This window comes from Monopterus albus, unplaced genomic scaffold (genome assembly GCF_001952655.1).
Source record: "Monopterus albus unplaced genomic scaffold, M_albus_1.0 scaffold174.1, whole genome shotgun sequence".
Classification (NCBI taxonomy): domain Eukaryota; kingdom Metazoa; phylum Chordata; class Actinopteri; order Synbranchiformes; family Synbranchidae; genus Monopterus; species Monopterus albus.
The window spans coordinates 319,317-347,254 of NW_018128054.1; the positions used below are offsets into that span (position 1 = coordinate 319,317).

At 42.3% G+C, this 27,938-nt stretch overlaps 1 protein-coding gene and 3 long non-coding RNA genes across 11 annotated transcripts in view; 3 read left to right on the forward strand and 1 right to left on the reverse strand.

Moving 5' to 3' along the window:
• The window catches only part of LOC109969457 (uncharacterized), a 29,660-nt gene extending 27,559 nt beyond the window's left edge, over window positions 1-2,101 (forward strand). Inside the window, exons 4-5 of one of the 3 annotated variants that reach the window (XR_002276270.1) lie at window positions 2-100; window positions 1,680-2,008. This is a non-coding gene — a long non-coding RNA (uncharacterized LOC109969457). The other 2 variants (XR_002276271.1, XR_002276269.1) reach the window with 2 other exon arrangements.
• Window positions 2,002-27,938, reverse strand: spag9a (sperm associated antigen 9a). Of its 6 annotated transcripts, XM_020616354.1 has the most exons (32): window positions 27,406-27,938; window positions 24,211-24,331; window positions 20,822-20,892; window positions 20,631-20,719; window positions 20,393-20,543; window positions 18,487-18,573; window positions 17,056-17,176; window positions 16,747-16,840; window positions 16,535-16,656; window positions 15,892-15,903; window positions 15,402-15,416; window positions 15,153-15,210; window positions 14,871-15,023; window positions 14,628-14,679; window positions 14,351-14,481; window positions 14,051-14,107; window positions 12,914-13,078; window positions 12,606-12,735; window positions 12,309-12,398; window positions 12,108-12,215; window positions 11,799-11,985; window positions 11,445-11,660; window positions 11,089-11,299; window positions 9,493-9,609; window positions 9,239-9,319; window positions 9,081-9,148; window positions 8,641-8,789; window positions 8,276-8,447; window positions 7,281-7,394; window positions 3,860-4,036; window positions 3,353-3,490; window positions 2,002-2,258 (listed from the first exon to the last, which is right to left on the reverse strand). In XM_020616354.1, exons 1-32 carry the CDS (start codon window positions 27,703-27,705, stop codon window positions 2,140-2,142), a joined length of 3,876 nt encoding a protein of 1,291 aa, XP_020472010.1. In that variant the 5' UTR covers window positions 27,706-27,938; the 3' UTR covers window positions 2,002-2,139. The 6 variants fall into 6 exon arrangements, with proteins under 6 accessions (XP_020472010.1, XP_020472011.1, XP_020472012.1 ...); XM_020616355.1 differs by lacking the exon at window positions 15,892-15,903; XM_020616356.1 differs by lacking the exon at window positions 15,402-15,416.
• On the forward strand, window positions 2,210-8,287 carry LOC109969459 (uncharacterized). The gene is made up of 4 exons (XR_002276273.1): window positions 2,210-2,298; window positions 4,141-4,220; window positions 5,061-5,340; window positions 8,204-8,287. It is a non-coding gene; the product is annotated as an uncharacterized LOC109969459 (long non-coding RNA).
• LOC109969458 (uncharacterized) lies at window positions 8,405-9,547 on the forward strand. The gene is made up of 4 exons (XR_002276272.1): window positions 8,405-8,492; window positions 8,675-8,822; window positions 9,042-9,157; window positions 9,464-9,547. It is a non-coding gene; the product is annotated as an uncharacterized LOC109969458 (long non-coding RNA).

The following is a 27,938-nucleotide window of genomic DNA, read 5'->3' on the forward strand; positions in this document are numbered from 1 at the left end:
GCAAACATGGACCAGGAGGAACCACTGTTGGGGCATTGAGAGAAGCCCAGTACAGCAGGTGAATGTGACCAGTCTTCGTGTAACTGCAGATGGACACGCAGTGAGTGCACATACACCACACATTTGCAAAACTCAAACACGCACTGACAAATGTTTCTTCCATTCAAATTCCTACTTAAACACACAGACATCCACCCCACCCAAAACGGTGGCAGTAAACAGGTTTAGCTGATAAAATAGCAGTGTTCTCTTAAAAAAAAACATGCATAGATTAGTACATGAATGTGTTGTTTGAAACCCACCAAGTTACTCTCTGCACATTTTGATCTTATGCTTTGTCAAAAAATTTACAACATGGTTACATTATGTTTGTATTTAACCATTTAACCATTACTAGCAATCCTGTAAACTCGTTGGACTGTTAAGTATAATAGACTATTGCAAACTAATGTAGAAAGTTACATTCTGAACCAGGATAGGCTCTGTAATATAGGAAATAAATACTGAAATGGCAAAAACACAATATTTAGTTACTATTTTGGAAAGGACTGATGACCACTCTTGGCCTAACCTTTCAGATATAAAAACACCTGCTTAGTATTAGTTGTCCTGTAATTGTGTCACAGTCATCATCCAAATACTTGTTACTTAATAAAAGTGTCCCACAGAAGAATACAAAATACGCACAATGCCCAAAGCAACAAAATATGACAATAATTGCCTTCCAGACTTCCAAAGCATTTGAAACAAAGGAATGATAAATGAATCAGGAGAGACTCTGTAGCGCTGCATGCATATTCATTAGAAGGTGCCACACAAAAATGTTGTCAGATTCCCTTATTCAAGCTTATTTCCCAATAAGATGAGGCCCTAAAAATGTGCATGTACTGTATGTCGTTCAAATTATTGGACTCCCAAAACTTCTGAAGTTAGAAAAATTGAAAACAAAAAGAAAAACACGGTGCTTCTTTTGTCCTTTGGTTACCGGGGCGACGCCTCGCTGCAAATGTTTGCACATTTTGTTCCTTTCACACAGTTGGGTAGTGTACATTACCACAGGTGTTCTTCCAAACCTCAAGCAGCTAAAATCTAATATTTTTAAGGGTTTAGCTTTAAAAGGGCCAAGCAGACACACACACACAATCGGACGAGGATACAGGATTTTCCCCATGTAGGCTAATGCTGACCTACAGTACAATAAGCTGGGCCTTCTGTTCACAGGAAGCCTCAAAGTACCCAAACTGCATTGACATTATTCATATCACAAAATCTAATCCTGTGCCAAACAGGGCTTTGTGTCATTCAATACAACCTCTAAAATAATGTTTTAACGTGGAGCCTTTGCAACAGTTCTGTGTAGGGCCTGTACGTGCAAACTGCTTCTCTAATAATCAGACATTATTCAGCCTCAGAAAATACATTCAAACTGAGCTTTTTGAAATTTCTAATACATTTTGACACTCACCCCTAATCTTAAACACAATTTAAAAAAAAAATTAACAATAAATTCTCAACACAGAAAGAACGTCAATGAATATACACACTCGATGCTCAAATGTGATTTACAGATGTAAAAGTCTTACATGTATAATAGAAAATATACTTCAAATCAAAACTTGTTCTCGTTTTAGTGACTGCAAAAATCCTTCGTGTTTCACCCTTTTCTCTTTCCAAACCAGGTTTAACATTTGGGAGGCAGACGGCATCTGTACGTCACCTTATCAAAGTTTGCCCACACCCCTAGATAACTTGGCCATCTTCCTGTGTGCACCTGCTTTTCCAACATGCAACCCGGCACTGGAGAAACACGTGAGCACTGGATGTATCCTTTAAGTTAATATAAACTTCACTGTACCTACACCACCAGTCAAAAGCTAAGACACACTTTCCTATTCAGCTCAATGGGAAAGTGTGTCTAAACCTTTGATTGGTAGCGTCTTTAAAATTCATAAAGAATAAACTGTACAAAATGAATTTAAAAACAATTTTCTTTTTCTTTTCTTTTTTTTTTTTTAGAAAACAAGTCATCTCCTCGGGCATTAAGAACAATCGGGAATATCAAATAAAAAACTTAGAGGAGGAGGGCATGCGGGAGTCGGAGGGTGACGCTGGCGCTAACACAGCAGTCTGTGATTTTATTCAATCATGAGAAGTTGTGACCTGCCAAACGATGAGATGGTTCCGCTCAGCCTTGGTGGGTGCAGACTGCTGGCTGGCCGTCAGCTCCGATAAACCGTCCAACACGCCGCCTTCGTCACCTGAGGAGGAAGGCGATGATTCAAGCAAACAACATTCTAAGTGAGTCACAGTGGAGACATCAGGTGTTTTTGCACCGGTGTAATCAGTTTTAATAGTCAAACTACAAAATAATGGGGATGTCCCAATCCAGTCATTTTGGCCCCGATGCCAATTCTGATCTGATACTTAACACCTACAGTAAATGTTCATTAACATACCTGACATGTTGAAACTGAAATTAAACTAGCAAAGTATTTTTTCAGGAGCTTCTTGATCCAAATGCATGAGCCAAAATATTAAGTTTATTAGCTTAAATTACTGATATGAATAAAAGAATAACTGGGAGCTGAACAACACATACTCAGAACTACAGATATGTGAACACCCAGTTTGTCCAAGCAGTCCAGTTTATATACCCAGTTTGTCCAAGCAGTCCAGTTTAATAACGCTACATTAAAAAAGGCATTGGTTGTCATAGCACCACTGGACAAGAGCATAAAACTAACTGTGTGTACACTGAAAGTACAGCATGTACAGCCTGTGCACGTCTTCTGTGCACATTGTGGAACCCTAACCCGTGTCTGTACTGGGCATGTTGTTCACTCGTGCATTAAGCACTTGGTGTACAAAGACGCACAGAGGAGCCTACAGAAACACTTTGGAAGAGGGAAAACTACGTCCAGATCTCTGACAAATAGTGCACAGTGAGGTGATTACTAGCTACACATACATGTACAGTGTATCCAGCCCCACAGCAAATACAAGCTACACACACTGTGTGCTCAGTAGTAGCTCACAGACATTCTTCTGTTTCTGTTACCTGTTGCACCTTTTTATATTTGGAGAAGTACAAATATTACACTTAATTTTTAGTAGGAAGTTTGCAGGCTGTGTAGACAGCTGGATTGATTAATATAGCAGCTTATCGGTTGCTTGACATGCGCGTCTCAAAAACAGGCCGATACCAATCCTGTAAAATATCCCCAGATCAGCACAGATGCTTAGTATCGAACTGGGACATCGCTACAAAATGGCATTTGACTACATCACTTTCTCTACTGATTCAATTGCAACGTTTCTATTTGCATGATGTTAAGAAACATGGTTTACCCACCCATTCTGAAGTCAATGTAGCCTTCACCTCCACTCATGACTAGGTATGTTCTGGGCTCAGAGGTCGCAGTGTCCGAGGATTCAGATGCGGGGTCATCGGAGCCTGAGTCAGCACTGCCTGGAGGTGGCATCACCTGACCTGTGTCAAAATAAAGAAATCAAATGACTATGACTGAAAAACACTTTTAGTTCAGTGAGAAACAGGAAAAAAAAGCTTTCTGATGTGCACTTCAGACTTGAACAATGACCTGATTGTCTAAGCTTTATTATTATTATAATCACTGACATAAAAAATACAGGCCACAGTAAAGATGCACAAATGTTGGGCTGCAACTAAAAACTGTTTATCAGTTATTTTCCTAACTAATCATTTAATATGATAAATGGTGGTGACGCCTGTTTGTATATATCTTATGTAAAATAATGTCAAGTTCCAACAAACATGTAAGTAATTTATCCCACTTAACACACTTCCTCCCACAGTTTGTGACCTACACTTGTTGCTTACCTGGCACAGTGACAAAGAACTTGACCGCATCTCGATGTCCGTGGAAACACAGCTGGGCGTGGGCCATGGAGCAGTATGGCACGAAGCTGTCTGGCATGGCACCGTCTAAACCGTCATCACTGTAGACCCGTATGGCACTGCCGGGCCGATTTGGCACCGCTCCCATTGTCTTATTGGCTGCAAAACAAGAAAGAAAGAAAGAAATTCATAAGAACTGTTGTGAAAATATGCATACTACTGTATACTGATTTTATGAATGTCTTTTATTTGTTCATTTGCAGTGGTGTCCTGAAGCAGTGAAGGCAGAGACTTTGGCACAAGCAGCCATCAGTGAAGAGGACTGTGCAAAAGACAAAGTGAGGTGAGATGTTCCTCAGTGAGGAACACGAACACACGCACACAGTCACAACAGTGTGAAACTGAGTCCCGATCCAGAAAACTAGACAAAGCAGGGTTATGAGCAGAACTGGCCTGCACACACAGTCTCTGACAGACAGTAGTGCTCCCTGAGGTTCAGTCTGAGAGGAGGCTGTTCTCAACAGGGCTGTCACTTTTTATTCAAATTTCGAACATTCGTTTGAATACAACAATTCAAACTCTAATGACCTGTTGGAATCCAGCAATGTATACTATGTCAATAAACACAACAGGCCATGTGATGTAACTTGCCTTGTGGTCCAGCAAAGGACATTCTGAAAATGCACCATCAGCTTGTCCTGTTCACCCCTCAGTAAAGTAAGAAAGATTATGTTTGCAAGGACAAAATGCAGGATAGTAGCAAGCAAAGTTGTGCTGATCAGACAATAATGACACCGGAGCAGTGTCAAGGTTCAAACATGATTTTTGAAAAAAGTGACAACTCTAGTTCTCATCGATTAACTATGTGAAACCCCCATGAGAAAAGAGACCTCTAAGCTATCACTCGTGGAGTGGAGCCTGTAGGAGAGAAGCTAGAGGTTAAAGAGAAAGAAGACCCAGCCCACCTGAAAGGTCCTCACATATGCACACTCCCTGACAAGAGCAGTTAGAGACAGAGAACAAGAAACACAGAACTGTACAAAAAGGTGATGGAGATGACACCAACTCAGTCACATACTCAAAAAAAGTGTTAAAGGAGAGATTCGTGACTTTTCAAGCCGGTCTTAATACAATATTGACTTACCCATATGCAAATTATATTTGTGCTTTTGTCACATTTCAGAGTTGTCTCATCTGTGCCTTGCACACAGGAGAACATGGCCCGTGTGTGCAATTATCCAGGCCGTTCAGAAAGAAACAAGCAAGGGAGTAAACCGATTTCAACACATTTCCCGAGAGATCCTGAAAGTTGCTGCTAATAGTAGTTGGAATGGACATAAAATACTCCTTTTGCAAAGCTGTGAAAGTGTTACATGTATGTGGAGCCCATTTCCACAGCAGGAGAGGAACTGCAGCGCACGGCTATGTCATCACTGGTCCAGCTAACAGCAGCTGACGAGGGGGTAAGTGCAAATAAATACATAACATGGTATTTATAAATTAACCAACCAATAATGTCCTAAAAAGACCACAGTGATGACAGTCAGCAGTTCATCTACAGTGTAACAGTGACACGAACTCGGCTTTATAGAAACAAATGTTAGTGTATGCCAGTATTTCCCAGGGAATATTATGATAACCAAGAGACATGCAGTTGTGTTTTGTATACTTGGCCATACAGTCAATGCCCAATATTGCTAACATTTTATACTGTGTTTTTAATTTCCTCAGATATAACATGTGAGTAAAAGCCGGTTCCAGTGGCAACTAATAAAACAAACAACTCGGCAAGGAACTTCTTTCCAGGGAACAAAAAGAGTCAAATTAGCCTTAAATGCGCTGAAACTTTGAGAGATACCAACTCAAATTCGCAATTAGCTGGGCTAGCTGATGGTGCATTGAGCGTCATGTTAACGTTGGAGTGCATTTTTGTACAAAACGACAGCTGTGTATTTTGCCCCTCATTGTTTACAATGTAGTCGCATTCTAAGTGGAACCATTCACGGTCAGTGTGGAGAGTAGGAGAGGCTACAGTGACTAAAATCTCTTCTCACGTACATATGGGCATGTCAGTACTTTAAGACCAACTTGAACCTATCCTTTAATATTTGAAAGCGACAGGGACACCTATTTCCACTGAGAGCAGCGCTGGGCAGTAAAAAGGTGTCCTGTGAGCTACACAGTGACTGTGACACCTGTATCCATAGCAACCCAATCGTCTTTTATTCAACAAGTAGTGCCAGGGAGGTGACAATCGCTGCATTGTCTGAATGTGCCTCAGGAGAAATCTATGACGCAGATACACAGTGAGAGGAGAGAGAGAATGTATGACGGGCAGGATTTAGAGACAGAGAGAGAAGGGGTTAAGCTGTGCAGAGTACGACACCAAATCATCTGAGGCACCTCAGGGTGTGTGCGCAAAGGGGGAAGTCTAAAGTGGAGGTGGAATATGAAAGAGCCAGTGGTGAAGAGCACTGAGGGGGCAGCGGGAGGAAATGCATTAGTAAGAGCAAGCCACTATACTTTGGTTCAAAGGTAATGCCAGAGCGAGCATTCGTTTTAAGATACACACTTTCAGAAATGGTACACTGAATTTGGAAGAAAAAGGGAAATGAATATGTGCTTGTTTGCACAGAAAAGTCCTTGAGAGGATACTTGAAAGTTTTCTAAACACGGTTTTTGGTCTACTTGCCTGGGTATTCCCAGAACAGAAAGGTATCCCTGCACTCCAATTCAAGAACCTTATAAGACCTGAGCGTTTTAGTTAATACACAGCTCTGTATGCAAATTTATATTATTTAGTCTTATGAAAAGAAAAATGGACATTTATCGAAGTAAATCCCCACCAAAAACATTTGAGGGTTAAAGAAACACCTTTCAAGCACTACTTGGTTTGCAACTCAGCATTTGAGAGCCCACTGGCACAGAATCAGGTTTAAGAGCATAATCCCTGCCATGCATGTGCTCATTTCTCAGTCTGCACTCAGATTTTTCCACTGCGGTTTGTGTGGAAGTGTGTATGTGCCAAAAGTTTTGAAAATGCACAAAACGAGTTCTTCAGTTTGCAGAGGGCATGGATTTGTAAGAGCGAGGGAGGACGGAATTGTGAGTGGAACAGATGATTTGAGAGAGCAGCAGGGATCCTCCCTCGCTCTCAAATGTGATTCTGTTCTTACAGGTCCGTAAATTCTCAGATTTGCCAATTGAAGAGTGCTCATAACTTGTTTTCTGCATTTTCAAAACTTTTGGCACTGACAGACTTCCCGCACAAATCCCAGTGGAGAAATCTGAGAGCAGAGACTTAGAAATGAGCACACACATGGACTGTGTTCTCAAATCTGATTCTGCACATAAAAATATTTGTCTGTTGGGCTGGGCTGTTGATGCAGTGTAGTTATGATACCTTCAGACAGCGGGATGGAGATGATGACACCGTTTCCTGTCCCCACCCACAGGCGGCCACAGGACACCAGGAGAGCTGTGATTCTTACAAAAGAGAAACCCAGTTTACCTGTACCTGCAACACACACAGAGCACACATTTGTTGGCAGTTTTAGTTCATGTGCAAAAGATCTGGAGGAACAAAAAGGACAGTTCACTTGATCTAAACTATACAGATGCAGCTTTTTCTTTTCAATTTATTATATCTGCCCCTGCTCTGTGAACAAAACTGAACTTCTGAATGACAGTTCACATGATGCTTTGGCCAGTGCAGATTGAATTTATGAACAAATCCACAACAATCAGCTGGAAAATGGTTATTTGTATAATTTAGTATAACTCCGTGCGCGTGCTCAAGGCTGCTTAAATAAACCACATACCTGGGCAAGGAGAGAAACCACGAGGTAGTCGGTGGAAAACGGCATTTCTCCGTGATGAATTTTCGCTAGATATTTCAACAGGTTGCTGGTATTTCCACCCTTACACGCAAAAGACTAAAAGCGAACCTGGAGCGCTTTGAGTTCTCAGCGACCAGATGCAAACCGCATCACAGGTTCAGAGGAGTCTGAGTTTGTTCGGAGCGTTCACATTGAGGCAAAAAATGCTGACTAATCGCTCCAAGTTTGTTTTGAAGGCTAAAAGGGACCAAGTAACCCTTACAATCTGTTAGGCTGTCTTATTTACATAAAAAAACATGAAGTCGTCGGTGCTTGGAGACCACACGATATGTATTGCTAGACAAAACGATACATATTGTGACATTTTTGTATCGTGATATATTGCATTTTGATATTTTGTCCCATCCCTGTTGGACAGCTTAGAACACTGCTGTCTCATAGTAACATCAGCCAGTGACTATTACAATTAAAACAATTCTCTGGTCAGGTCAAGGTCAGTGAAGAGATGCTGATTTCTGACAGAAGTGACTGGTTGAGAGGTAGAGGACAACATGTATACCCAGCATCTTGCTGACGTAGGGCTCGATGTCCACGTCCTGGAGGTGCTGGTAGGTGTGGGCATGAAACAAGCGGAGGGTTGAATCTAGTCGGATGGACACCCAGATACCATCTCCAACCCAGGCCAGCTGCCGCACCTGGCTCTCCTTTCGAGGATGAGCGTCAAATGACTTCTGCTCCGGCGAGACACATTGAGAGGACGGGATGTTAGAACTAAGGTTAGTTGTCATAGCCAAGCAGCCTAAGTTAGAACATTGTGGAAATGTATGACTTTCATTTGTCACTAAGACAAAACTACTACCTAAACTAACATTAATAAGTTATGGCTGTTATGTAACAGAAAGTTTACTGAATACAGTACCGTACCTCTATCCTCATGGCCTTGGGCTGGATGACGTAGATCTTGTTCCTGTAACCGCACCACACCTTGTCGTGGACTACTGTCATACAGCGGATGGAGTGGTGAGGCCGGCCTAGATCCAGCAGGTGGTAGTTGGTGAGGTCCCACTGACCGTCTGCATGGGAGAAACAGAGACTAAAGAACCAAGGTATCTGGTGTATGAAAGGGACAAAAGAGGTTTTGGCAAAAACAGCTCCATCCAGTAAATGTAAATATTAAACAACATAAGATCTCTTAACTTGCTACGCAGCATTTGTAAAAATCTGTGTTAATTAATTGTGACAGTGTGGTGGCATGAAAATTCATAACAATCATTGAATGAAATGCAAAAACAAAGAAGCAAACTTTAATTTTTACAATTCCACAGCTTGTCTTACCACAGACAGAGACTATGCCACACACTCACCGATGCCTCTGTGGAAGATTGCTAATGTCCCATCAGCCAACGCTACCAGGACTCTCCCCTTAACATGCCTGTAAAAGGTGAGACACTGTGTCATATTGTTCCTGTTTGGCGTGAGTGTGTGCAGCCGTGAATAACGGCACAAACAACTTTGTACTCACACTATGCTGAGGATGGAGTCTTTCAGTTTGATAGCATGCAGACACTTCCTCCATCGAGCCACAGACGAGTGGACATAGAGACTTAAAAGAGAGATAAGGAAAGGGTTGATACCAGTACAGTGCATAAAAAAACACCTTTCTCAATGAAGTCACACTCTGATCATCTCTTGTTCCATCATTCTGTTCACTGTATAAGTGCCACCCTTTATGTTTCTGTACTTATAGCACCCCCTAGTGGCTGTTGTCATTCTCACCACCCGTTCTGAGCTCCCAGCCACATGGTGGGGAGAGCGCTGCTCATCCTCTGGACTTCTCCCTCAGAAGCATCTGAGTCTTCTGGCACGGAAGTCAATCCAACCTGCCCGGAACCCCTGGATCACAGTAGGTAAATGTTTCACCAGATTTTCAAACACACCTTTCAAGATAAACTGTAACCTGTGACTTGCACAGACTTGCTTAATATCAGTTCTTTGGTGGTATTGGGGTTATATGGAGGAAAAATCCTCTCATAACTAGCCACAAATGCATAGTTGGCCATGTAATACAGTCGAGATTACAAATGTGTAAAAACAATTTTGAGTGCAGTTCATTAAAATGTATTTACAGATCGTTAGATGTGTGTTTGTGGTTTTGAGAATATTTTCTTGTTCTCACATCTACACATATATAGTGCATTTAAGGACAGGCGGAAGACTTTGACATTTGGTTTTTCAGACTTTTTCCTAATACCCCTTGACTGGACTTTAATTTCATTAAATACATATTTAACATGGAATATTCAGATGTTTCAGCTTTGGCTTTGTTTTATTATGACTATCGATTTATGATCAATATTTAAAGGTAGGGTTGGCGATTCCTTTCAGAAGCATTTTTTGTTACATATCGTGAAATTCTCTTTTTATCCCGATGGCAATGAATAAATTAAATGCAGGTAATGTTGTTGCTACCTGCATGCAGTGTGCGCAGTATGAGAGTGAGAAGAACAGACTCCTTACTTGCAGCTACAGGTGGAGAAATACCAACAGTAGTCAGCTCTAAGTGTCTAGATAGGACTGTAATGCAGTTAAAACGCGTTTTGAACGGATTTAGCTGGCCTCCTTGTTCACTACCTTTAAAGTATTGCCAGTCCTCTGTTCACCTTAGGAAATGTGCTAACAGTGCTACTAGTTTAACAACCTACTAGATACCAACATTAGCTCAGTACAGCATCTCTACAACACTAAGGTTCCACTGCTACGATAAAGATTCTGTCTGTCAAAAGTACTTTTTTAATCTTGGGAAATCTTTTTTTTTTCCTTTTATGTCAGATATAAGGATGGAAAATAATAAAATAATTGTACTTCATCAAAATGAGAGCCTGAAAAGCCAAACTTCCAAGTTTTTCACGTGGCCTTAAACGCCCCATATCTTTGAATCTGAGAATGAGAAAATACTCTGAAAAACCTGCCAGCAAGGGTAACATGACCCATGTGTCAGGTGATCTGACACATCTAACATTATGCAAATACATTTTAAAGAACTGCACAGAGAAAATCATTTCTATGCATTTACAGCCATCGTGAGACGCACACAATTCAGCTTTTATACATTTGTCTATATTTGTAAATCTACAAATACGCATTTGTGGCTAGTTATGACAGAATTTTACCTCCATAGGTTTATATCTGAGACATTTACTCTGTATCCTAAATATCCTGATGTTTTTATTTTGAAATGTCCACCAAGTTAACACGTAATGTCTGTACAGATATTCTTAAATGTAGAATAGTTTGGAATTGTCGCAAACTGTTAACATCATGATTTCTATGGTCAAGCTGACAAAGCAGACACTGCAAAAGGCTCCTCCTCACCTGTGTGTGTCAGCAGGAGTGGGGTCAGTAGGTCCCACCCCCAGTGGGTCAGTGAACACATGTTCTGTGTAGATCCCTGGTTGGTTCTGATCCGGTCCCTGGTCGTCCTCTCCTTCTTCACCCACACCTGCATTAGCCTCCGTCGCTTCTGTTGCCTCTTCTGCTGTAGGAACTCCGTCCTCTGCTGGACTGCTCTCTCTGGACAGCTCGACTGTGGGAATTGTGGAGCACAAGGTTGTTCAGGGAGAAGGAAAGTTTTATTTTTTTTAGGGGGGGGGGGTCAATTGTCCCCTATGATCTGAGAGTGAGAAGCAAACCTGGCTGCTTTAGTTTCAGAATTTTCGGAAGGCAACTACCTGAGCCAGGGATGGCGCTATGCTCAGTTGGCTGGTCAGTGACACCTGAGCTGGCTGTCTGGGGGATGGCGGTGGCCCCCTCTGCTGCCATGGCACCATCGCTGCCTGTTGAGCCTACACTGGCCACACTGCCCGCTAGTGACACCCCATCACCTTGGCTAGCCTCCGGGTCCTGGGGTACCTCTTCACCTGCTGGATAATCAGTCTCCAACACACCTGGGAAAAGCAATAGACAACCCCCCAGTCAAGATTCTGTGATTACATCCAAAAAAAAAATCTACACTTATGGATAACAAAGAAAGACAACCCACTGAACCTACCCGCACAAACAAACAGAGTGCCCAGTGAACCTACCTGGCACACTGGCAATGCAGACAACATGGGTGTTACAGGCATAGAAGTTGTCAAGCAGGTCAGAGGGCTGAGTGGCGTCCAGCACCATAACCTTGGTGGAAGAGTGGGTGCTGGTGCACACCCATACCCTACCGGACATACTGTCCTGAAGGATCAGCTCCTTCTCCTGTTCCCCTTTTTCCGGATCCTTACAAACAACATGAAACTCCAAATCAAAGTTTGGGTCAACACAGTTCAACTTCTGTTCAAACATTATGATAATACAAAAACACAGCAGGACGACCACAGCCTCTTCCATATACCACTTACCTTATTCTCCTGCTCCATTTGGTCCAGGCTGCTCTGAGAGCCCTTCGTCTGCTTTGTGAGCTCTGATGTCCTGCCCCCTGACAGGTTGACCCCTGCAGCACACCACATCTGAGAGACAGAGAGGAAATATATTCTTCAGAATTCAAGGAAATGCACAGAGACAATTATATTTTAAGTGTTATCTAGGTTTTATTTAAGTACCTTCATAGAAGCATCTGTCTGATCCAGAGGTCTCAAGTAAACTGGTACAGGTAAGTTTATTTTGTTCTCCACCTGTCCACCATTAGCCACCTGTCAGTGAATAATCAGCACATGCAATGGCCACAGACAACACGATAAATATCAAGTATGATGTAAGAGTTCTGAGCTATATTTAGTAGTTTAGATGACTGTTTAGACAAAAAGGCTACAACCTCCAACAAACATCACTATGATCCAGCCACTGTGCTCTAAACCTGCTTTGCCTACTTTCTTTCTGTTCACACTGTCATTTTCTACCTTGTATTTGCTGGGTAGGCTCCAGCCGTGCGCAGTGACTCGTCCATCCTCTTTCTGCATGTGGGCCTTGACTTGTCTGTACTGGGCTCTCTTCTGCTCTTTACGTGATGGGGAACTGCACTGGTCCTTTCTACAACATGAGCAAAGAGAGAGGAGTACGTGATCAGCTGACATATATACGTTATAAATATGTACATTATCACGGGCCATTAGGTGAAAATATTCCTAGAAATGTTGGTACACAAGTTTCACATTCTGTGCTGATTTCAAAATTTCCCAAAACATTTCCACTTGACCCTATTACTCACTCTTCAGTGAGGAAGTCGAAGGTCTTGGACTTCTCTGTGGGGAACTGGGAGAAGGTGCTGCTCCTCTTCACCAGGCTGCTTGAGGCATTGTATTTCACGTTGGACTGGGACTCCACCTTCTTTATAGCAGGGACACTGGAGGATGAGCTAAACAGTCTGCTGAAGCTACAGAGCGCCAAGAGGGAAACGGAGCCGATGGGGGTGCAGGGAAAAACCAAGGAAGGGAGGTCACCAACCAGCCAGACAACCAAGGAACTACTGTAGATGCCCAATCCTTCCCAGCTGTCCGATCCGTTCTGCGCATGCACCGGGAGTTATGGGTAGTTGTTAGGACAGAACAGAATGGGCAGCTGGGATGGATCAGGCAATGACATCTACCATAAACATGTACAGTACAGTGACAAAGCATGCTGGGAAACAGCTGAGCACTTCCTATTTGTGTCTTTAGCACCAATTTTCAAGGTGACAGTTTTTACAGGATGGTCTTGTACCTGGATATTGACACTAAGGTGTCAGAGACACCAGTATTTAAAGAAACCCAGGGGGAAATGTATCTATGAAAAGTATAATATATCCCTTTAGAAGTGATTCATAATTAAACCATTTAGGATGCGTCAGCAAAAGCACTGCCAATGTACAGTTTGAACAAATGAATAAAAACATAACGGTTCAGGAAATAAACATTTCTGAATGTCTAAGCCGTCATTTCAGAATGGTGTTTGATTATTCTGACCTGTACAATAATATCCATATATATTATACAATAGAAACTTGTGTGCAAAAATAGATTTAAAAAAAATGTTGCACTAAATGAACATATTCAAATCATAGGAGACTGAATAAATTTTTTTGTTGGGTGATTATGCTAAAACTGACATGATGTACTGCATTAGCTTACTACATTATTATTATTATTACTTTTTCTGGATGTCTGCTCAGTTGAGCCTAATAAAGCCAACGTGTCTGCTAAATCAAGTAAAAAGAAAAGTCTCACTGCTCTTCCAACACGGCCCAACTTGCAATACTAAAAATGTATGTGAATAATTTCAAAGAAATGTCAGGAGTTGACTTGGAAGGCTGGCAAAACTAAAGACCTGGCAAGAGATGGATGTAAACAGTAAATCTGAGAGGACTCACAACTGCCAGATGCTGGATTTCTTTTTTTCCGTGAGTGTTGGATTTTCTCTCGAGGCCCTAAAGAACAGGACAGGGTGATGTAAACTGTTGTCATTTTGCAGACACACAAGTACAGATGATGGGGAAGGGTCACTTATTGCTTCTTTGCTCTTTAGTTGTAATCTTATTTTTGTATCTGTTTGATGGTGAAATACTAAGATGTTACGAAGTTAGAGAGAAGATGATAGGCCAACAGTAACTTCAGTTTAATCATTAACATGATTGTCCCCACTTGTAATTTCACAGCCCATTGTTCTGTACCTGATCATCTCCGTCCACCGCACAGCTTCCTGTAGCTCCATCAGTCTCTCCTTGTACTGGTTTCTTTCCATCAGGACTCTGGCCATCTCCACTCTGGTGAAACGTTTCCTCTGGGCTGTGGGGACATCACTCTGTAGCAGCACACAATTAAACCCACGTATGACAACACAGAAGGACATGTATTATCTTAGGAATGAGCTACATCTCGACAGAAACAGGACAAACTGGTAGGCTTGTATATAAAGTGGGAAAAGTTCAGTTGTAGTGATTGACTCACATCTTCTTCATCTTTAGTTTTCTGTTTTACATCCTCCATCTCCAGTCGCACTCTGGAAAAGACCATATATCAGAATCGTTATTTGCCAAGTATGTTGAACACACAAGGAATTTGTCTCCGGTACAGTGGCTCTCAATGTGCTTTGGTAAAACGGCAAATATATCCAAGATTGGTAAAAAAAAAAAAAGTTCTGTTGTAAATTTGTAATTCACAAGCACAGCAGTAATAAAACTGTTGACTTACTTTTTGAGTTCCTCCTCCAGCTCTCTGTTCTTGTCGTCCAGCTTGGCCTTGGCCTGCAGCAGGGCCTCCAGCTCGCCCTGCAACATTTCCTTTTCACAGGTCAACTCGTCCACCTTCAGTATCAAGTCTTTATTCACAACGTTCAGGGCGTTCCTGGAGAGACAGGGAGCAAGGACATGTTGGTATAATTATTCAACTTTTTAAGTTTACTTTTGCTCTGAGTTCAACACATGCACACAATGGCACGAAATAAATATCAAAGTCATTAAGTTTTGTGCTTACTTTGTCTCAAGAAGTTGTGAATTCTCCTGAATAAGATTTTCAACTTCACGGCCCATACCTGAACAGAAAACAAGCTAGTGCATAACTACGTAAGCTCTATACATTAAGATACACCAAGATGCTACATAGGATATGAAATATTTGTTACTGTAGGTTTGACAGTACAAAAAAATTAGGACAATACACAAGGCCACAGCACGTCTCACATGACTGACAGGAGAAGGATGGATAGAGTGAGTGAGGTCTTACCAATCAAACTAAGGTCTGAGAAAACCATGCAATCCAAGGCAAGAGGAAAGAATTGGGAAGAGAGGGGGAGAAAGAAATGCAGATATAGTATGAGACAGTGGAATGACCAAAATGATGGCGGAGCCGCAGCTGAACAACTGTGGCTGTCGACTCCACAAGCAAAACGGAAGAGAAGCTGCAGAGTCTCTAAGGCTAGTTACATTCAACAATCGCAGCAGTAGACAGAAGGAAAAGAGACAGTTTAAGCTGTATAAAGAATAGTTAAGCCAGCAAAGGAGGAAGTCATCACCGTCATTCAAGAACCAAACATTATCAAAACATATGCAGCTAAAAAGGTTCTAAACTGTGCACTGGAGAAGCTACTGTATGACAACTGTTCAAACATAATGAAGAAGAAGCTGTGAGCTACAATGAGGGTGGATGTAGCAGAAAGTAAAGAGCCGAGGTCAAAGGGGTGTTAAGCTAAGGAAAGGTTTGAGGTCATACACACCGGAGTACTCCACTGGGATTATGGACAAAAGACAGGGGAGAGAAAGAGGTGATATTAACACATGTATATGGCTAAGACTGCTCCTTACAGCTGGAGCACAGCAAGCGGTGGGACAGCGCAGCAAACAGTAGGTGCTAGTAAACTAGTACTATCAGTAGAACAACAGCTGCTAGCCAAACACTGTAGCATAGCTTCAGTAAAACAGAAGTCACTGAGTATTCAGGGTAATAATGCAGCATTTTGTTTGTATTAACCAAAGTTTCACTGATAAAGAAAACCTAGTCTCAGGTAAACCAACATGTCAGGGAGCTCTATGATTGGCGGTTCACCACTTATAAGACAAACCAATCACATTACTGCAGTCACAGTTTACCTCTGACCTGTGTATACCTTGAGAAATTAATTCAAAAAGTGGTGATCATTATGAGCAGCACCATGTTTAGGACGCCCCAATAGCCCTGTGCGATTTTAACAGACAAGTAGCAGCCAATTACAAGTGAGTATTTTCCATGGCCATGGTGCAACTGTCAAAATAAAAATCAATACAATAATAATAAAATCATACAATATGCAAAACCTTGGAAATTGAGCTCTTACTGAACCTGTCATGAGCTGCAATGTTCCAGTGAAGATAATTACTCACCCAGCAGGTCGGCCCCTTCATCCACATCCCCTATGAGCCCAGTGCCTGCAGACGACAGCTCCTCAAACAGGGAGTCTGTGTTGCGGTCAAATGCCATGTTTTCGATGCCTTTGGTAGGAGTACTGGAAGAGTAATAACAACAGGAGGTGAGGTTCTGTAAACTGTGTGACATTTTAATTAAAACTAACACAGCAGCAGGGTCCTTGTGCTACCTGCAGGGCTTGTAGCCAATGAGATCCATGTCCAGCTCAGGGGTCGACTCAATAATGTCCTGCACATCCGAGCTGTCCTCATTTTCAGGTAAGCCTGCGCAAGACACAGAGAAAGGATTTGAGTATAAATCTACAAAAGGTGTCATTAGTTATGTTTGGTTGTGTTTGACTTTTTTAGGGCAAAAACTAATTTACAGCATATTTAAGTGATATACTGTGTATGAGGAGGGCATGCAGGTCATCAAGACTAATGGATGATCAATGAATGTGGTTCTGCAGCCAGTGCAGTTTGGTGATGTTTGACCCTACCCACTGATATGGATCTGGTCCCTGGTGCAGCCTGCACCTCAGTGCTCTTACTGTTCCCATCCTCCCTCTCCATGGCCGAGGTGGTTGTGGACTTGGAGCCACTCGAGTTCGACAACTCCTCCTGTAAACACAGGCAAGATTTACAGATAGCTCAAAGTTGAGGGTCACTAGTGATAAAATGAAGAAACACAAAAAACTAAACATTACAATTCTGTCACATTAATGGGAAAGTGCTAATCACAAACTTGAAAAGGCTAAAGATTCAATGGGAAAGTGCTAATCACAAACTTGAATAGGCTAAAGATTCACTACATGCGCTACACATGCAGTACAAGAGAAGACACACGAGTCCAATTTGTTTTAGTGCTTAACCTCAAAGTTACTTAGGACAAGAAAGAAATGTGAAATATTAAAATGCAAGCTAACTATGTGAACCTGGAGCTCAAGAAAATGATTGAACACGCATAACAAAGAACCTTAAAACACTAAACAAAGCTGCACACGGACAAAGCTGTGCATGGAATGAGGACATATGTAAAGAGAAAACATGAGCAGCTAACACAAACACAAAGCCCACACAGAACTGCACAGATTGCAGAAGATTGTCACACAACATCTACTGAACATTAATAATACAGTACGCACAAGGGGAGCTGCCATTCCACCTCTACTACACAACACAACACAAATCCACAGAAGATACAAAAATAACAAGTTTTTTGTACATGAAGTCTCAGGGGACACAACTACAGAATAAGGCTTAAATCTATGTTATGTTACTGTACAATGAGTGATCAGTAATGCTGAAGATCTGAACAAAAGTGAAATATAATACTCATGCGTTTGAACCATCAACTGTAAAAACGATGGACAGGCTAAGAGCGTGCAGAAGTGAAGCCTCTGCGACTTGGTCGCCCCCTGGTGGCCGATTGCAGTATATGTCAATATTTCAGACGATTGGCAGTCTGATGCTGCTGCTGCACAGAATCTGGTTGTAACAAAGCAAGATGGCATGAAAATTTGGCTTCACTTTTGTATAGTGAAGTGGTGATGCCATGTCCATCATATACTGTCTATGTCAATGGTTTGAACTGAAATGATAAACTCAGAGGCCAGATGCAACCACGCCGTTACTGACTCTGAGATTAATAAAGTGGCACACAGCTGGCTGTTGTGTGTATTTCTTCTGAAAGACCCCAGTGTGGCCTTCAGACTGGACATGGTTGCATGTGGCAGTCTAGCACAGATGATCCATGAGGTGAGAGTCTATAAATGCACAAAGTAAGAGGTGATGCTTTTGAAAAGATGAAACAGCACAGAGGAGGCGACTGAAGCCCACACAAACACAAACACTGCACTGTGCACAGCCGCTGCAGGTGTGCTGCTGCTGCTGCTGCTGACACTTCCACCAGCCACCAGTCATCCAACTACCTTGCAGTCATCTGCCAGTGAATTCACCCAAGTAGAGTCCTGCGCACTCTTACCCCCCTTTTCCAATGGGGGGTCGGCAAAGTCCAACTGCTTGGGGGGGAAGAGGAAGATGAAGCTCACATGTGCAGATGCAGTTCAGCAGAAATGAATACACCCCAAAGTGTGCATGTCTGCGAAGTGGATAGAAAAGTGCTACTGTGTGCGGTAAAGTGTGTATATCCATCCTGTAAATGTGTGTGTGGGTGGTGTATGAAATGTTTTTGGTTAATTAGGGATGTAACGATATTTCTAATTTCACTATATTGTGAATATTCTATTAAATTTTCTTGATACCATTGTGGGACTTGTTTGTTTTCATATTTCCTTAACATCATGATAAATATTCTACCATGGACTTTTTACTATGGAAACATCGTAACGTGAACTTTTGGCATCGTTACATCCCCAGTATGTAATGTAGCTATAAAATATTTTTTAAATATGTGACTAATGCTACTAATTGTAGAACTGAACCAACCGGCTAATTAATCAATTACTGTTGTTGACTAACAGACAAACACTTTGATATAAAATGATATAACTGCTTTTAAAAATGATTTCCATGATCTGTGCCAGCTTTAAAGGCAGTGGGATGGTTTTGTTTACATGTACATGACTCGTATTGTGGGTGGAGCATGCAGGCATATGCTAGGGCTGGACCCCAATATCTAGTACTGCAGGATGGTCACCCAAGCCCACCCCACCCCCAGCGACTATTCAAATATTATGGTCGATTGTTACCACCAAATATCCGAAGCCAAAGACTTGCCATTTGGGACAGCCCTAGCACATGCACGTCATTAATCTGTTGTTCATTTCCACTTGCTGAGGCGACACCACACACTGCTATACATGAATATGACATCTGTGTTTAACCCTAAGAGCCTGTCTGCATATCAAAGCCACTTGTGGTCAAAAGGCTCAACAATAACAGTCCTGTAGCGCTGATTACATAAGAACCAATCACATTCCAGCTAGCCTTTTTCTCCCTCTCTGACTGGCTGCGGGCCATACAGTGGCATCACTCCCATCATGCACCCTGCCACAGAGCTGGTGTCCCAGTTTTAACTAAAACGTAGCAGTGGCATTAAATGGCATTAGCCCTCTCCTGGTCCTAACTGCCACAGATACAAACACAACAATGTTTTAAAAAAGCTCTGATCATTGCTTTGAACGGAGAACTACTTACTCGTAGCTGAGAGAATGGTTCCGTAAAAAAATTATTACAATTATAAATATTCATGAGGTACATTTAATGGCCTCCTCTGAATGCTGCACAAGGGGGAGTTTGCATATTCATCAGTGGCTAAAGAGGATGTCTGAAAACAGAGGTGGCCTTGTCAGATGTCTATACCCTGTCTTCATCAAAGGCTCTATTTTTAAATGCATCCAAAGCCAAAACTCCTCTGTCTTCTAGCACTGGCAGGAGGGCTGCTAACACTCAGCCAGGACACGGGATTACAGTGATCATATCAGTCTTATTTTAATCAGGCAGCTAAAACAGCGCCCCGTGCTTTGGTTGTGGTTAATATCCAGGTATCAAATAGTTTGAAGCAAGTAGTTTTGCCATCTGATCTTAACAATTCAGTGAATGGACTAACTCCATCAACATAATTCAGACGGGACAATTAGCATGTGACACATCGACAGGCAGGACACACGAGGAACACAGTCAAAACAATCAAGCTCTTCTAACATGTTGGTCTTTGAGTTATTTGCAGTGTTACGCTGCATGATTCTAATTTCCACATTCCCCATGTGGGTTATCAGGAAGGTATTATGTGGTGTTACCCTAAAAGTTGGTTCGTTCTCTGAAGGGAAAAATAAACAAAGTCCACATGAAGGCAGTCATACCACACCCACCCACCTTGAGACTGGTGTTGGAGCCAGGCTGTGTCGGGTCAGGGAACCTCCAACCCTCTGAGCCCAGTGTCTCGGCTCTGGCCTGAGGGTCTGGGATCAGCAGAGACACACCAGCAGATGAAGGGAAAATTCCCAAAGACAGAGGCCGCTCTCTCCTGGAGAGGATGGAAAGATAAGAAGAAAGATCTCCAATCATGTTTCACATTTGTTTCCTAACACAAACCTATCTGTTGTGACCTCACCTGACTCGGCCGACGGCGCTCAACTCTGAAGTCTCACTAATCTGCTGCATTTTGATCCTCTCTACATGCTCCATATAATTATGGATCATCTGCAGAAGTCAAGGCACAAGACCCAGAAGAAACTAGTCATGAATGCTGTTAATGACTACAACTCAACTTTTCCTTCCCTCTGCCCTTCCTCACCCACTTACCTCTGTGTGTCGCTGATGGAGGGAGTTGTACTCCTTCTTCAGCTCCAGCTCTCGTTCTTCTAACCTGCCAACTGAAGCAGAGGACTTGTCAAATCAGTTTATTAAAAGCACCTCTGACCCATACAACAAGACAAAAAAAAGAGGACCCCTATATTGCAAATCAGATGTGTACCACAAAGTACCTACAGTCTGTAGCAGGTATACACTGGGCAATCTAATCCAAATGTGTGTCAGCGGACTGACAAAAACACCTAGTCCCCTATTAGGTTAGGTTACTTTATTTATACCCGTAGGTAAATTTGTCTTGCAGTCAGATCAAATGACATCCGTGATACATTCACAAAATACAAGAACACATAACATAAAACCTGGCGCCTACGCCGAACGTAATAAAAGTACTCAGGGCTCCACCAATCAAGACATAAAAGAAAGAAAACATCTGAAGAAAACCTAAAATTACTTACAATAGATTACTACAGGCTATTTAACTCTATAACAGCAGCAGGGACAAAACTATTTCTATACCGCTGCGTTTTACATCTCGACAAACCTTCATCCAAAAGGAAGAAGCCGAAAGTGGCAGTGCAAGGGATGGGAGTCATCATTCAGAATAGAAGTAACTACCCTCTGTACCTGTCTACTGTACAGGGCTGCTAAACTTAACTGTGACTCCCCAAGCAAGCGACTAGACCACTTAATTACTTGCTCCAAGGATTTCCTCTGTCTTAACGTTATCTGACCAAACCATGACACTAGAGAAAACGATAAAATAGATTCAATAAAAGCTCGATAAAACATATTCATTAAGGTTCGCACATATTCAATAGTCTGCCCCTTAATTAAAGTGACTTCGTGCCTATGAGGTTTCCCCCTAAAATCTATGAGCGTATCTTTAGTTTTTGTTGTATTTAGTTGCAGATAGGATTCCTCACACCAATGGACAAAATCCTCAATGACTGAACCATGGCTACCTTCACCATCACTGAGGAGACTAACAATAACGGAGTCATCGGCATACTTTATAATAGTTCTATTGTCACATCTACTCTGACACATATTTGTGTAGAGAATAAAAAGTAAAGGTGACAGCACACACCCTTGAGGAGAACAGGTGGAAGAACCCCTCTGGTCAGATAATATGCCGTTGCATATGCATATTGAGCAGAGTAATTGTGGCATCCTCCACTCCTCTGTGAGGCCTATATGCAAACTGCAAAGGATCCAGTACATGTTCAGTCTGCCTCAGGACCTCCGATCTGACCAGCCTCTCAAAAATCTTCATTAAAACTGAAGTCAGAGTGACTGGTCTAAAATCATTCAGAGTTGCAGGATGGATGCAGCTGGATTTAGGAACAGGGACAACAACAGCATCCTTCCAGAGCCTAGGTACATATTGTGTCTGCAGAGACTTATTAAAAATATACTGAAACACAGGACTCAGTTCATGTGCACAAGACTTCACTAAGCGCCCACATACATTATCTGGGCCCCGCAACTTTTATTTATTTACTTTTACCGCACAGAACGGTACTAGCATATCAGGTTTAGGCTGAGCTGCTACGACAGACACATATACTGTACTGTATAAAATCGTTTACAGCAGCCGAAGCATCTGCATCTTGGATGATGACGTCTTTCCTGAGTGTGCATTTTGACACCACAGTGGGATTCGTTCTTCTCTCATGACTTATCAAATTCATGGTGATGTGTAATGAAGTGAAGGGGAGACAGCGGAAGTCTTTAGTTTTCACTCAGTGAGGATTGATGTGACTAATCGCTGTGTGGGGAAACTGAATGTGAGCCTGTGATACCGACTGAAGCTGTAATCTATTAACCTAAAAAGCTATTTGACATTAAACTGAGTTTCTTTTTATAATCTCCACTCTAACAGGATGCTCTAAACTAAATAGCAGCGTAAAAATGAACACTGTAATTCCACTAATCTGTTTTGGAGCTGCATAATCACCCACTAAGGTCCGTTTAATACACTCTCATACATCTGCTGGGAGGTCTACAGGGTGAGGTGGGTGTTTAGGTGTTAATCTGCATGATCAGATCGCTGGATGCCTTTTACTTGACCAATGCAGTAGAACGTGCTGAGGCTTTGTATTAGTACAATACATAAAAATAGCAGTAAATCTCAAAATCACTTATAAGGCTCAGCGTGCCGGTACAGACGAATGGATAGAACTGAACAGAGATAAATAAAACCACAAAACAAAAACAGATAAACTGTCAGTCTCCTTAGTGACAATAAGGCGTAATAAAACTATACTGTTGTTGTCTATAATCCACTGTGGCCTTATTACTGTAACAGCACAGTAACCGTGGACTCTGTCCTGCACAGGTGATGTCTCAGCTCAGATGTTGCAACAATGAATGAATGATTGACTGTTGAGTGGAAGCGGCAGAAGCAAACTTGGCTTTGCTGAGATTGAAATCATGAAGGAACCCTCTGAGTAGCTGCCTACACTCAAGGATCCAGGTGAACTGTGACAATGATGAGTGACCATGGAACAAAACTACAGCCAATTCTCCAGAATAAACCAAACACTGAGCTACTTATGTTTTTCTTATGAATCTGTCAGCCAAAAGTCAGACGTGAGAAATTCATGTTATCCCCAGCCCCCACCCCACTTGAACCAGCTGTGTTGCTACCAGATACTGAACCACTGGGTGAATCCACTATTTCCAAAGAAGACAGAATGTCAGAGCCTCAGTTCCTTCTAATCCACCAATAACATGGGCGGTAATGCGCTGTCGCATTAGGGGGACGGGAATAACAGCAATCCTATAATCCCATTACTGTTACCCCGCAGAGAGGGAGAAAGAGTGCGAGTGTGTATGGGTACGTCAGTGTGTTGGAGAGTTCATAACAAGCCATGAAAGACACATCAGAGTAGTGAGGATGATGATATGAAGAGAGTAACACAATGACAAAAGCAGAAGTGACAGAATAGTCGCTCATAATTACCACGACGGAGACTAGAGCCCTTTTCAGACATGCACCGCACCCCTGAACTTATCTAGACATTACGCAGACAGGAGCTGTATGTGTGAACACAAATGTCTGAGTCAGTTGGCGCGGACATTAAACGGACTTACCCCGCCATCTCTAGTACAAAATCTGTGTAATGTCCAACTGAGCCTGTCTGAATAGAGCAGGTGATTGTCCAGAGAATTCACACAGACACAGAAGAACCCAAGAACCCGAGGATGAAAAACAAGTGTCATTTACAATGAAGACGCCAACGTCAAGGTTCAAAGATGATGAGATTCTGGAACATCTGTCGTTAAGAGCTGACGCCAAAATCGACTGTGTACCTTCTGCGTCATGTCCTGCCTCCTGTGTGCTCTACCCAGGTGCCCCCCACCCACAGTGTGCTTACTCTGGTCAGCGTAGTTCTTGATCTTGAGTTCCAGTTGCCGGGAGTGGGACTCCATTCGGTCCACATGGTTCTGCAGGTCCTTCTTGTCCTGTTCATGAGTGTCCTCAAACTCAATGAACTTCTGCTCAGACACACACACACACACACACACACACACACACACACACAGAACTCAGTCAGATTCGAAGCCCCATCATTTGCCATCAACAGTCTGATGCTGTTTAAAGTGATGAACAGCAGATTGTGAGCCAGCTACTATCTCACCATGAGTGGTCTACTGATGTTACTCCTGTAATGAAACAATGCATCAGAAATATTATTTTACTAGATTTGTACGGGACATAAGCAGTATTAGTATCAGTTGTTTCAGTTATTTCTCAGGCAAAACGGTGACAAACGATTCTCTGGTTGCAGCTTCTTCAATGAGAGAACGAACCGCTGTCAAAAAAAACAACATAAAAATAAAAACAGGACATTTGCAGACATTATGCTGGAACATGAGAAGTTGTGATCGACCTTTTTACCAGTTTAAAACTTTTATAAATTAGCAGCCGATTGATACATAACACAATAAAAGCACAAACTGTGCACTGCGTTCCCTGTGACAACATGAGCAACATGTACCATGACAACGGAAATGTGTCTGAATCAGGGTCTCGGGGACGGGATCGTCAGCTCACTGGGTCATCCGGAAATTCCGCCGCCTCCCGGTTCCTTTTTTTGGTAGACCTCTGACCGGGAGAGAGAGAGAGAGTGTGTGTGTGTGTGTGTGTGTGTGTGTGTGTGTGTGTCCACATCCTGTCTAGCTGACCACATCAAGGTCATCTTGTGGCTTCCTCCTAATAAATGAAACTCTTACTGTACTTTGAGTCACACACACACGTCAGAGCCCGTCTATTTGACCACTGTATGTAAAACACAAACACATTGTGTCTCGACACAGCGACAAATGATCACAGTCACATCAAACACTGATGTCTGTAGCATTATGTCTGCTGCAGATCTGAAGTGGCCACTACAAGGTTTCCATTCAGGTTCATCCAGCTAACTGGATGTTGTGTAGGAATCATCTAACATCAAATTAAATGTCAAAGTACGGCAAGTGAAAATTAATTAGTCAATCAAAAGAAAATGAATCTGTTTCGATGGTTAATTATGGATTTTTTTTGTTAAACAAATGTGCCCCAAAATTCACAGATTTCAGCTTCTCTATCAGATCTAGATCTATCAGTCTCTTTATCAGAATACAACTAGAAAATCTAGGAAATATGTGCACAGTATTAAAAAACTAAAATGTTAGGAATAATCAGCAATAATCAGGATGCAGTATTCAAGCTGTTCTAAAGAAATATGAAGAAACTGGAGAGGTCAAGGACAAAATTAGGAGACTGGAGGGAATCCAACAAGGACCTGGCTCAGCATCTGGCAGCTTCCAGCTGTTCTACATGCAAAAGGATGCCACACTAAATATTGAATTTGGACTGTAGAAGCCATTTTGTTCTGAAATGTTTGTGTTTCTTTATATTGTGTATCTGTTTTCTGTATTTCCTGGACATATCTTAATAAAGAAACCAAGAAAAACCTATAGATTATCACTACAACTTTGCTAAAATGACTAAACTAACGGTGGCCTAAGACTTTTGCACAGTACTGCAGGTAAGAAATAGTAACAGCAGCAGGTCGTAAAGAGCGGTGTAGATAAACGTAACAAAAACACAATGAAGGTTTGGAACAATGAGAAACTGGAGAAATCACAGATGTCACAGCCGCTGCTTCATTGATTTGCTTTTCATCAGTCTCTCACAAGTTCCCCAACTTTAAGGAAGTTCAGTAAAAAAAAAAAAATCACGACTAATTTAAATGAGAGATACCGATTAAAAACCTGAGTGTGTGGTCACTGGATCAACAGCATGAAATGTATTTGCTCTGTCAACCAATTTAACGTCTCTCTAAGTGAAACCGGGGTCAAAAGGCTGACATTCTGATTTCTAACATTCTCCACATTGATTTTAGCAGTGAATTTGTCTCTGGGACGATGAACAAACACACTGACAGGTTCTGCACGTTTATACTGTAAATGAGAGGGAACACGTACACTTTTTAATGGTGCCATATTTATTTGACAACTGTACTAACACCTCTGAAGCTTTAAAAAAAGGAACATCATATGATAAGCTTATAAAACAATACATTACAATGAAACCAGTAGTTTCCAACTATTCTGGCTTGTGATCCCTCATCGCCTCGATGTCTGAGTCCATTGACAAATGTGCATGAGTTGGTCACCTCTCATATAAAGTAGTTCCTTTTAAATAACCGTTTGAGGTCAAATGATGCAAACTTATCCAGAATCTAACACCAAACATTGGAGAACCATCCAAAATATGATATAAATATAAACACAATCCTCAGGAAAGGACCTGGCCTAAGATTAAACAACCCAGCAGTGTATTTAAAACCAGCTCGAAACAATAAAATGCTCCTCAAACACTGATGAATCAGTACAAACAACACAACAATGGCACATATACCAGTCATCTGGTTCATATACCAGTCATCTGGTTCATTTTCCAGTGCTGTATCGACGCCTTCACATAAGTAAAGACTCTTCCACCACTTGTAACTGATTATTATGGGCAATGTCAGGGCCAAAGGTGCAGGGTGTTGGTAGTAGTAGTAAATGTAACATGATCATCATATTGAGCAGCTGTTGTAGGTACTTAGGCAAAGCTCAGCTGGGATTTTTATGACTGTTATGCTGTAATAAATCTATCTGTCTGTCTCCATCATCTTTAGCCAGTGTTATTTTAAACACATGCTACAGTGATGGTCCAAAACGCTGAGTCACTTCACCCGCTGTCTTCTCGGTGAGGGTCTGACAAGGGACCCGGCATGACTCGGCTATCTGCTGCAGTGGCCGAGCTAACGGGCTCTGCGTGCATGTGAGGTTCTGTCCCATCCTTGGGTAAGAAGACACAGCGTTATGTCACTCACTGTCCCGCTAGGAAACAAAGCAGACTGACTTCAGCCATGACACTGCCTTGTTTACATTCCCAGTGAACACCATGGATGCTGCCCGGCCACGTGTATGTGTTAACCGATCACTGCTCGTGTTTGGGGGAGAAAGCACCTGCGACAGCCTTCATTCCGACGACCACCCAGTGCTGGTTTCTCCTCCAGCTCCATTCAACTCACCTCCTCTGCGTGTTTCCTCAGCGCCTTCTCCCGCTCGTACTGGGTGATGAGCTGCTCGTTGTCCTCCTTCAGTAGCTCCAGCTCCACTTCGTGCTCCTGGTTCTCCGCGAACACCGAGTCCAGGTTCTCCAGCACGGCCACGACCAGCGGCATCAGCTCCTTCACCACATCCTCGTCGTATTTACCGATGAGCCTCTCGAACTCGCGGTAGATGGAGTTGGCCAGGCCCGACACGCGCTCAGACATCATCGCTGATGTCCCCGGGTCGTCCTGGTACACATCTCCGTCTTCCAGCTCCATTTTAGTCCTCTCCCTTTCAGCAAACAGGGCCAATGTGGGTTATCCCGCCTTACCCCGCCACAATGAGTACCGTTAACCACTTAACTGAAAGCAGCGTTTGTTTAAATTAACGTACACATTGAGGACATCACACAGCTTGACTACTGCGATGCAACACAGACTACGTGGATATCTTCCTCTTTTTCCCCTCGTTTGTCCCATGCTGCCTTCAAATGCTCCTCCAAAGCTTGTAC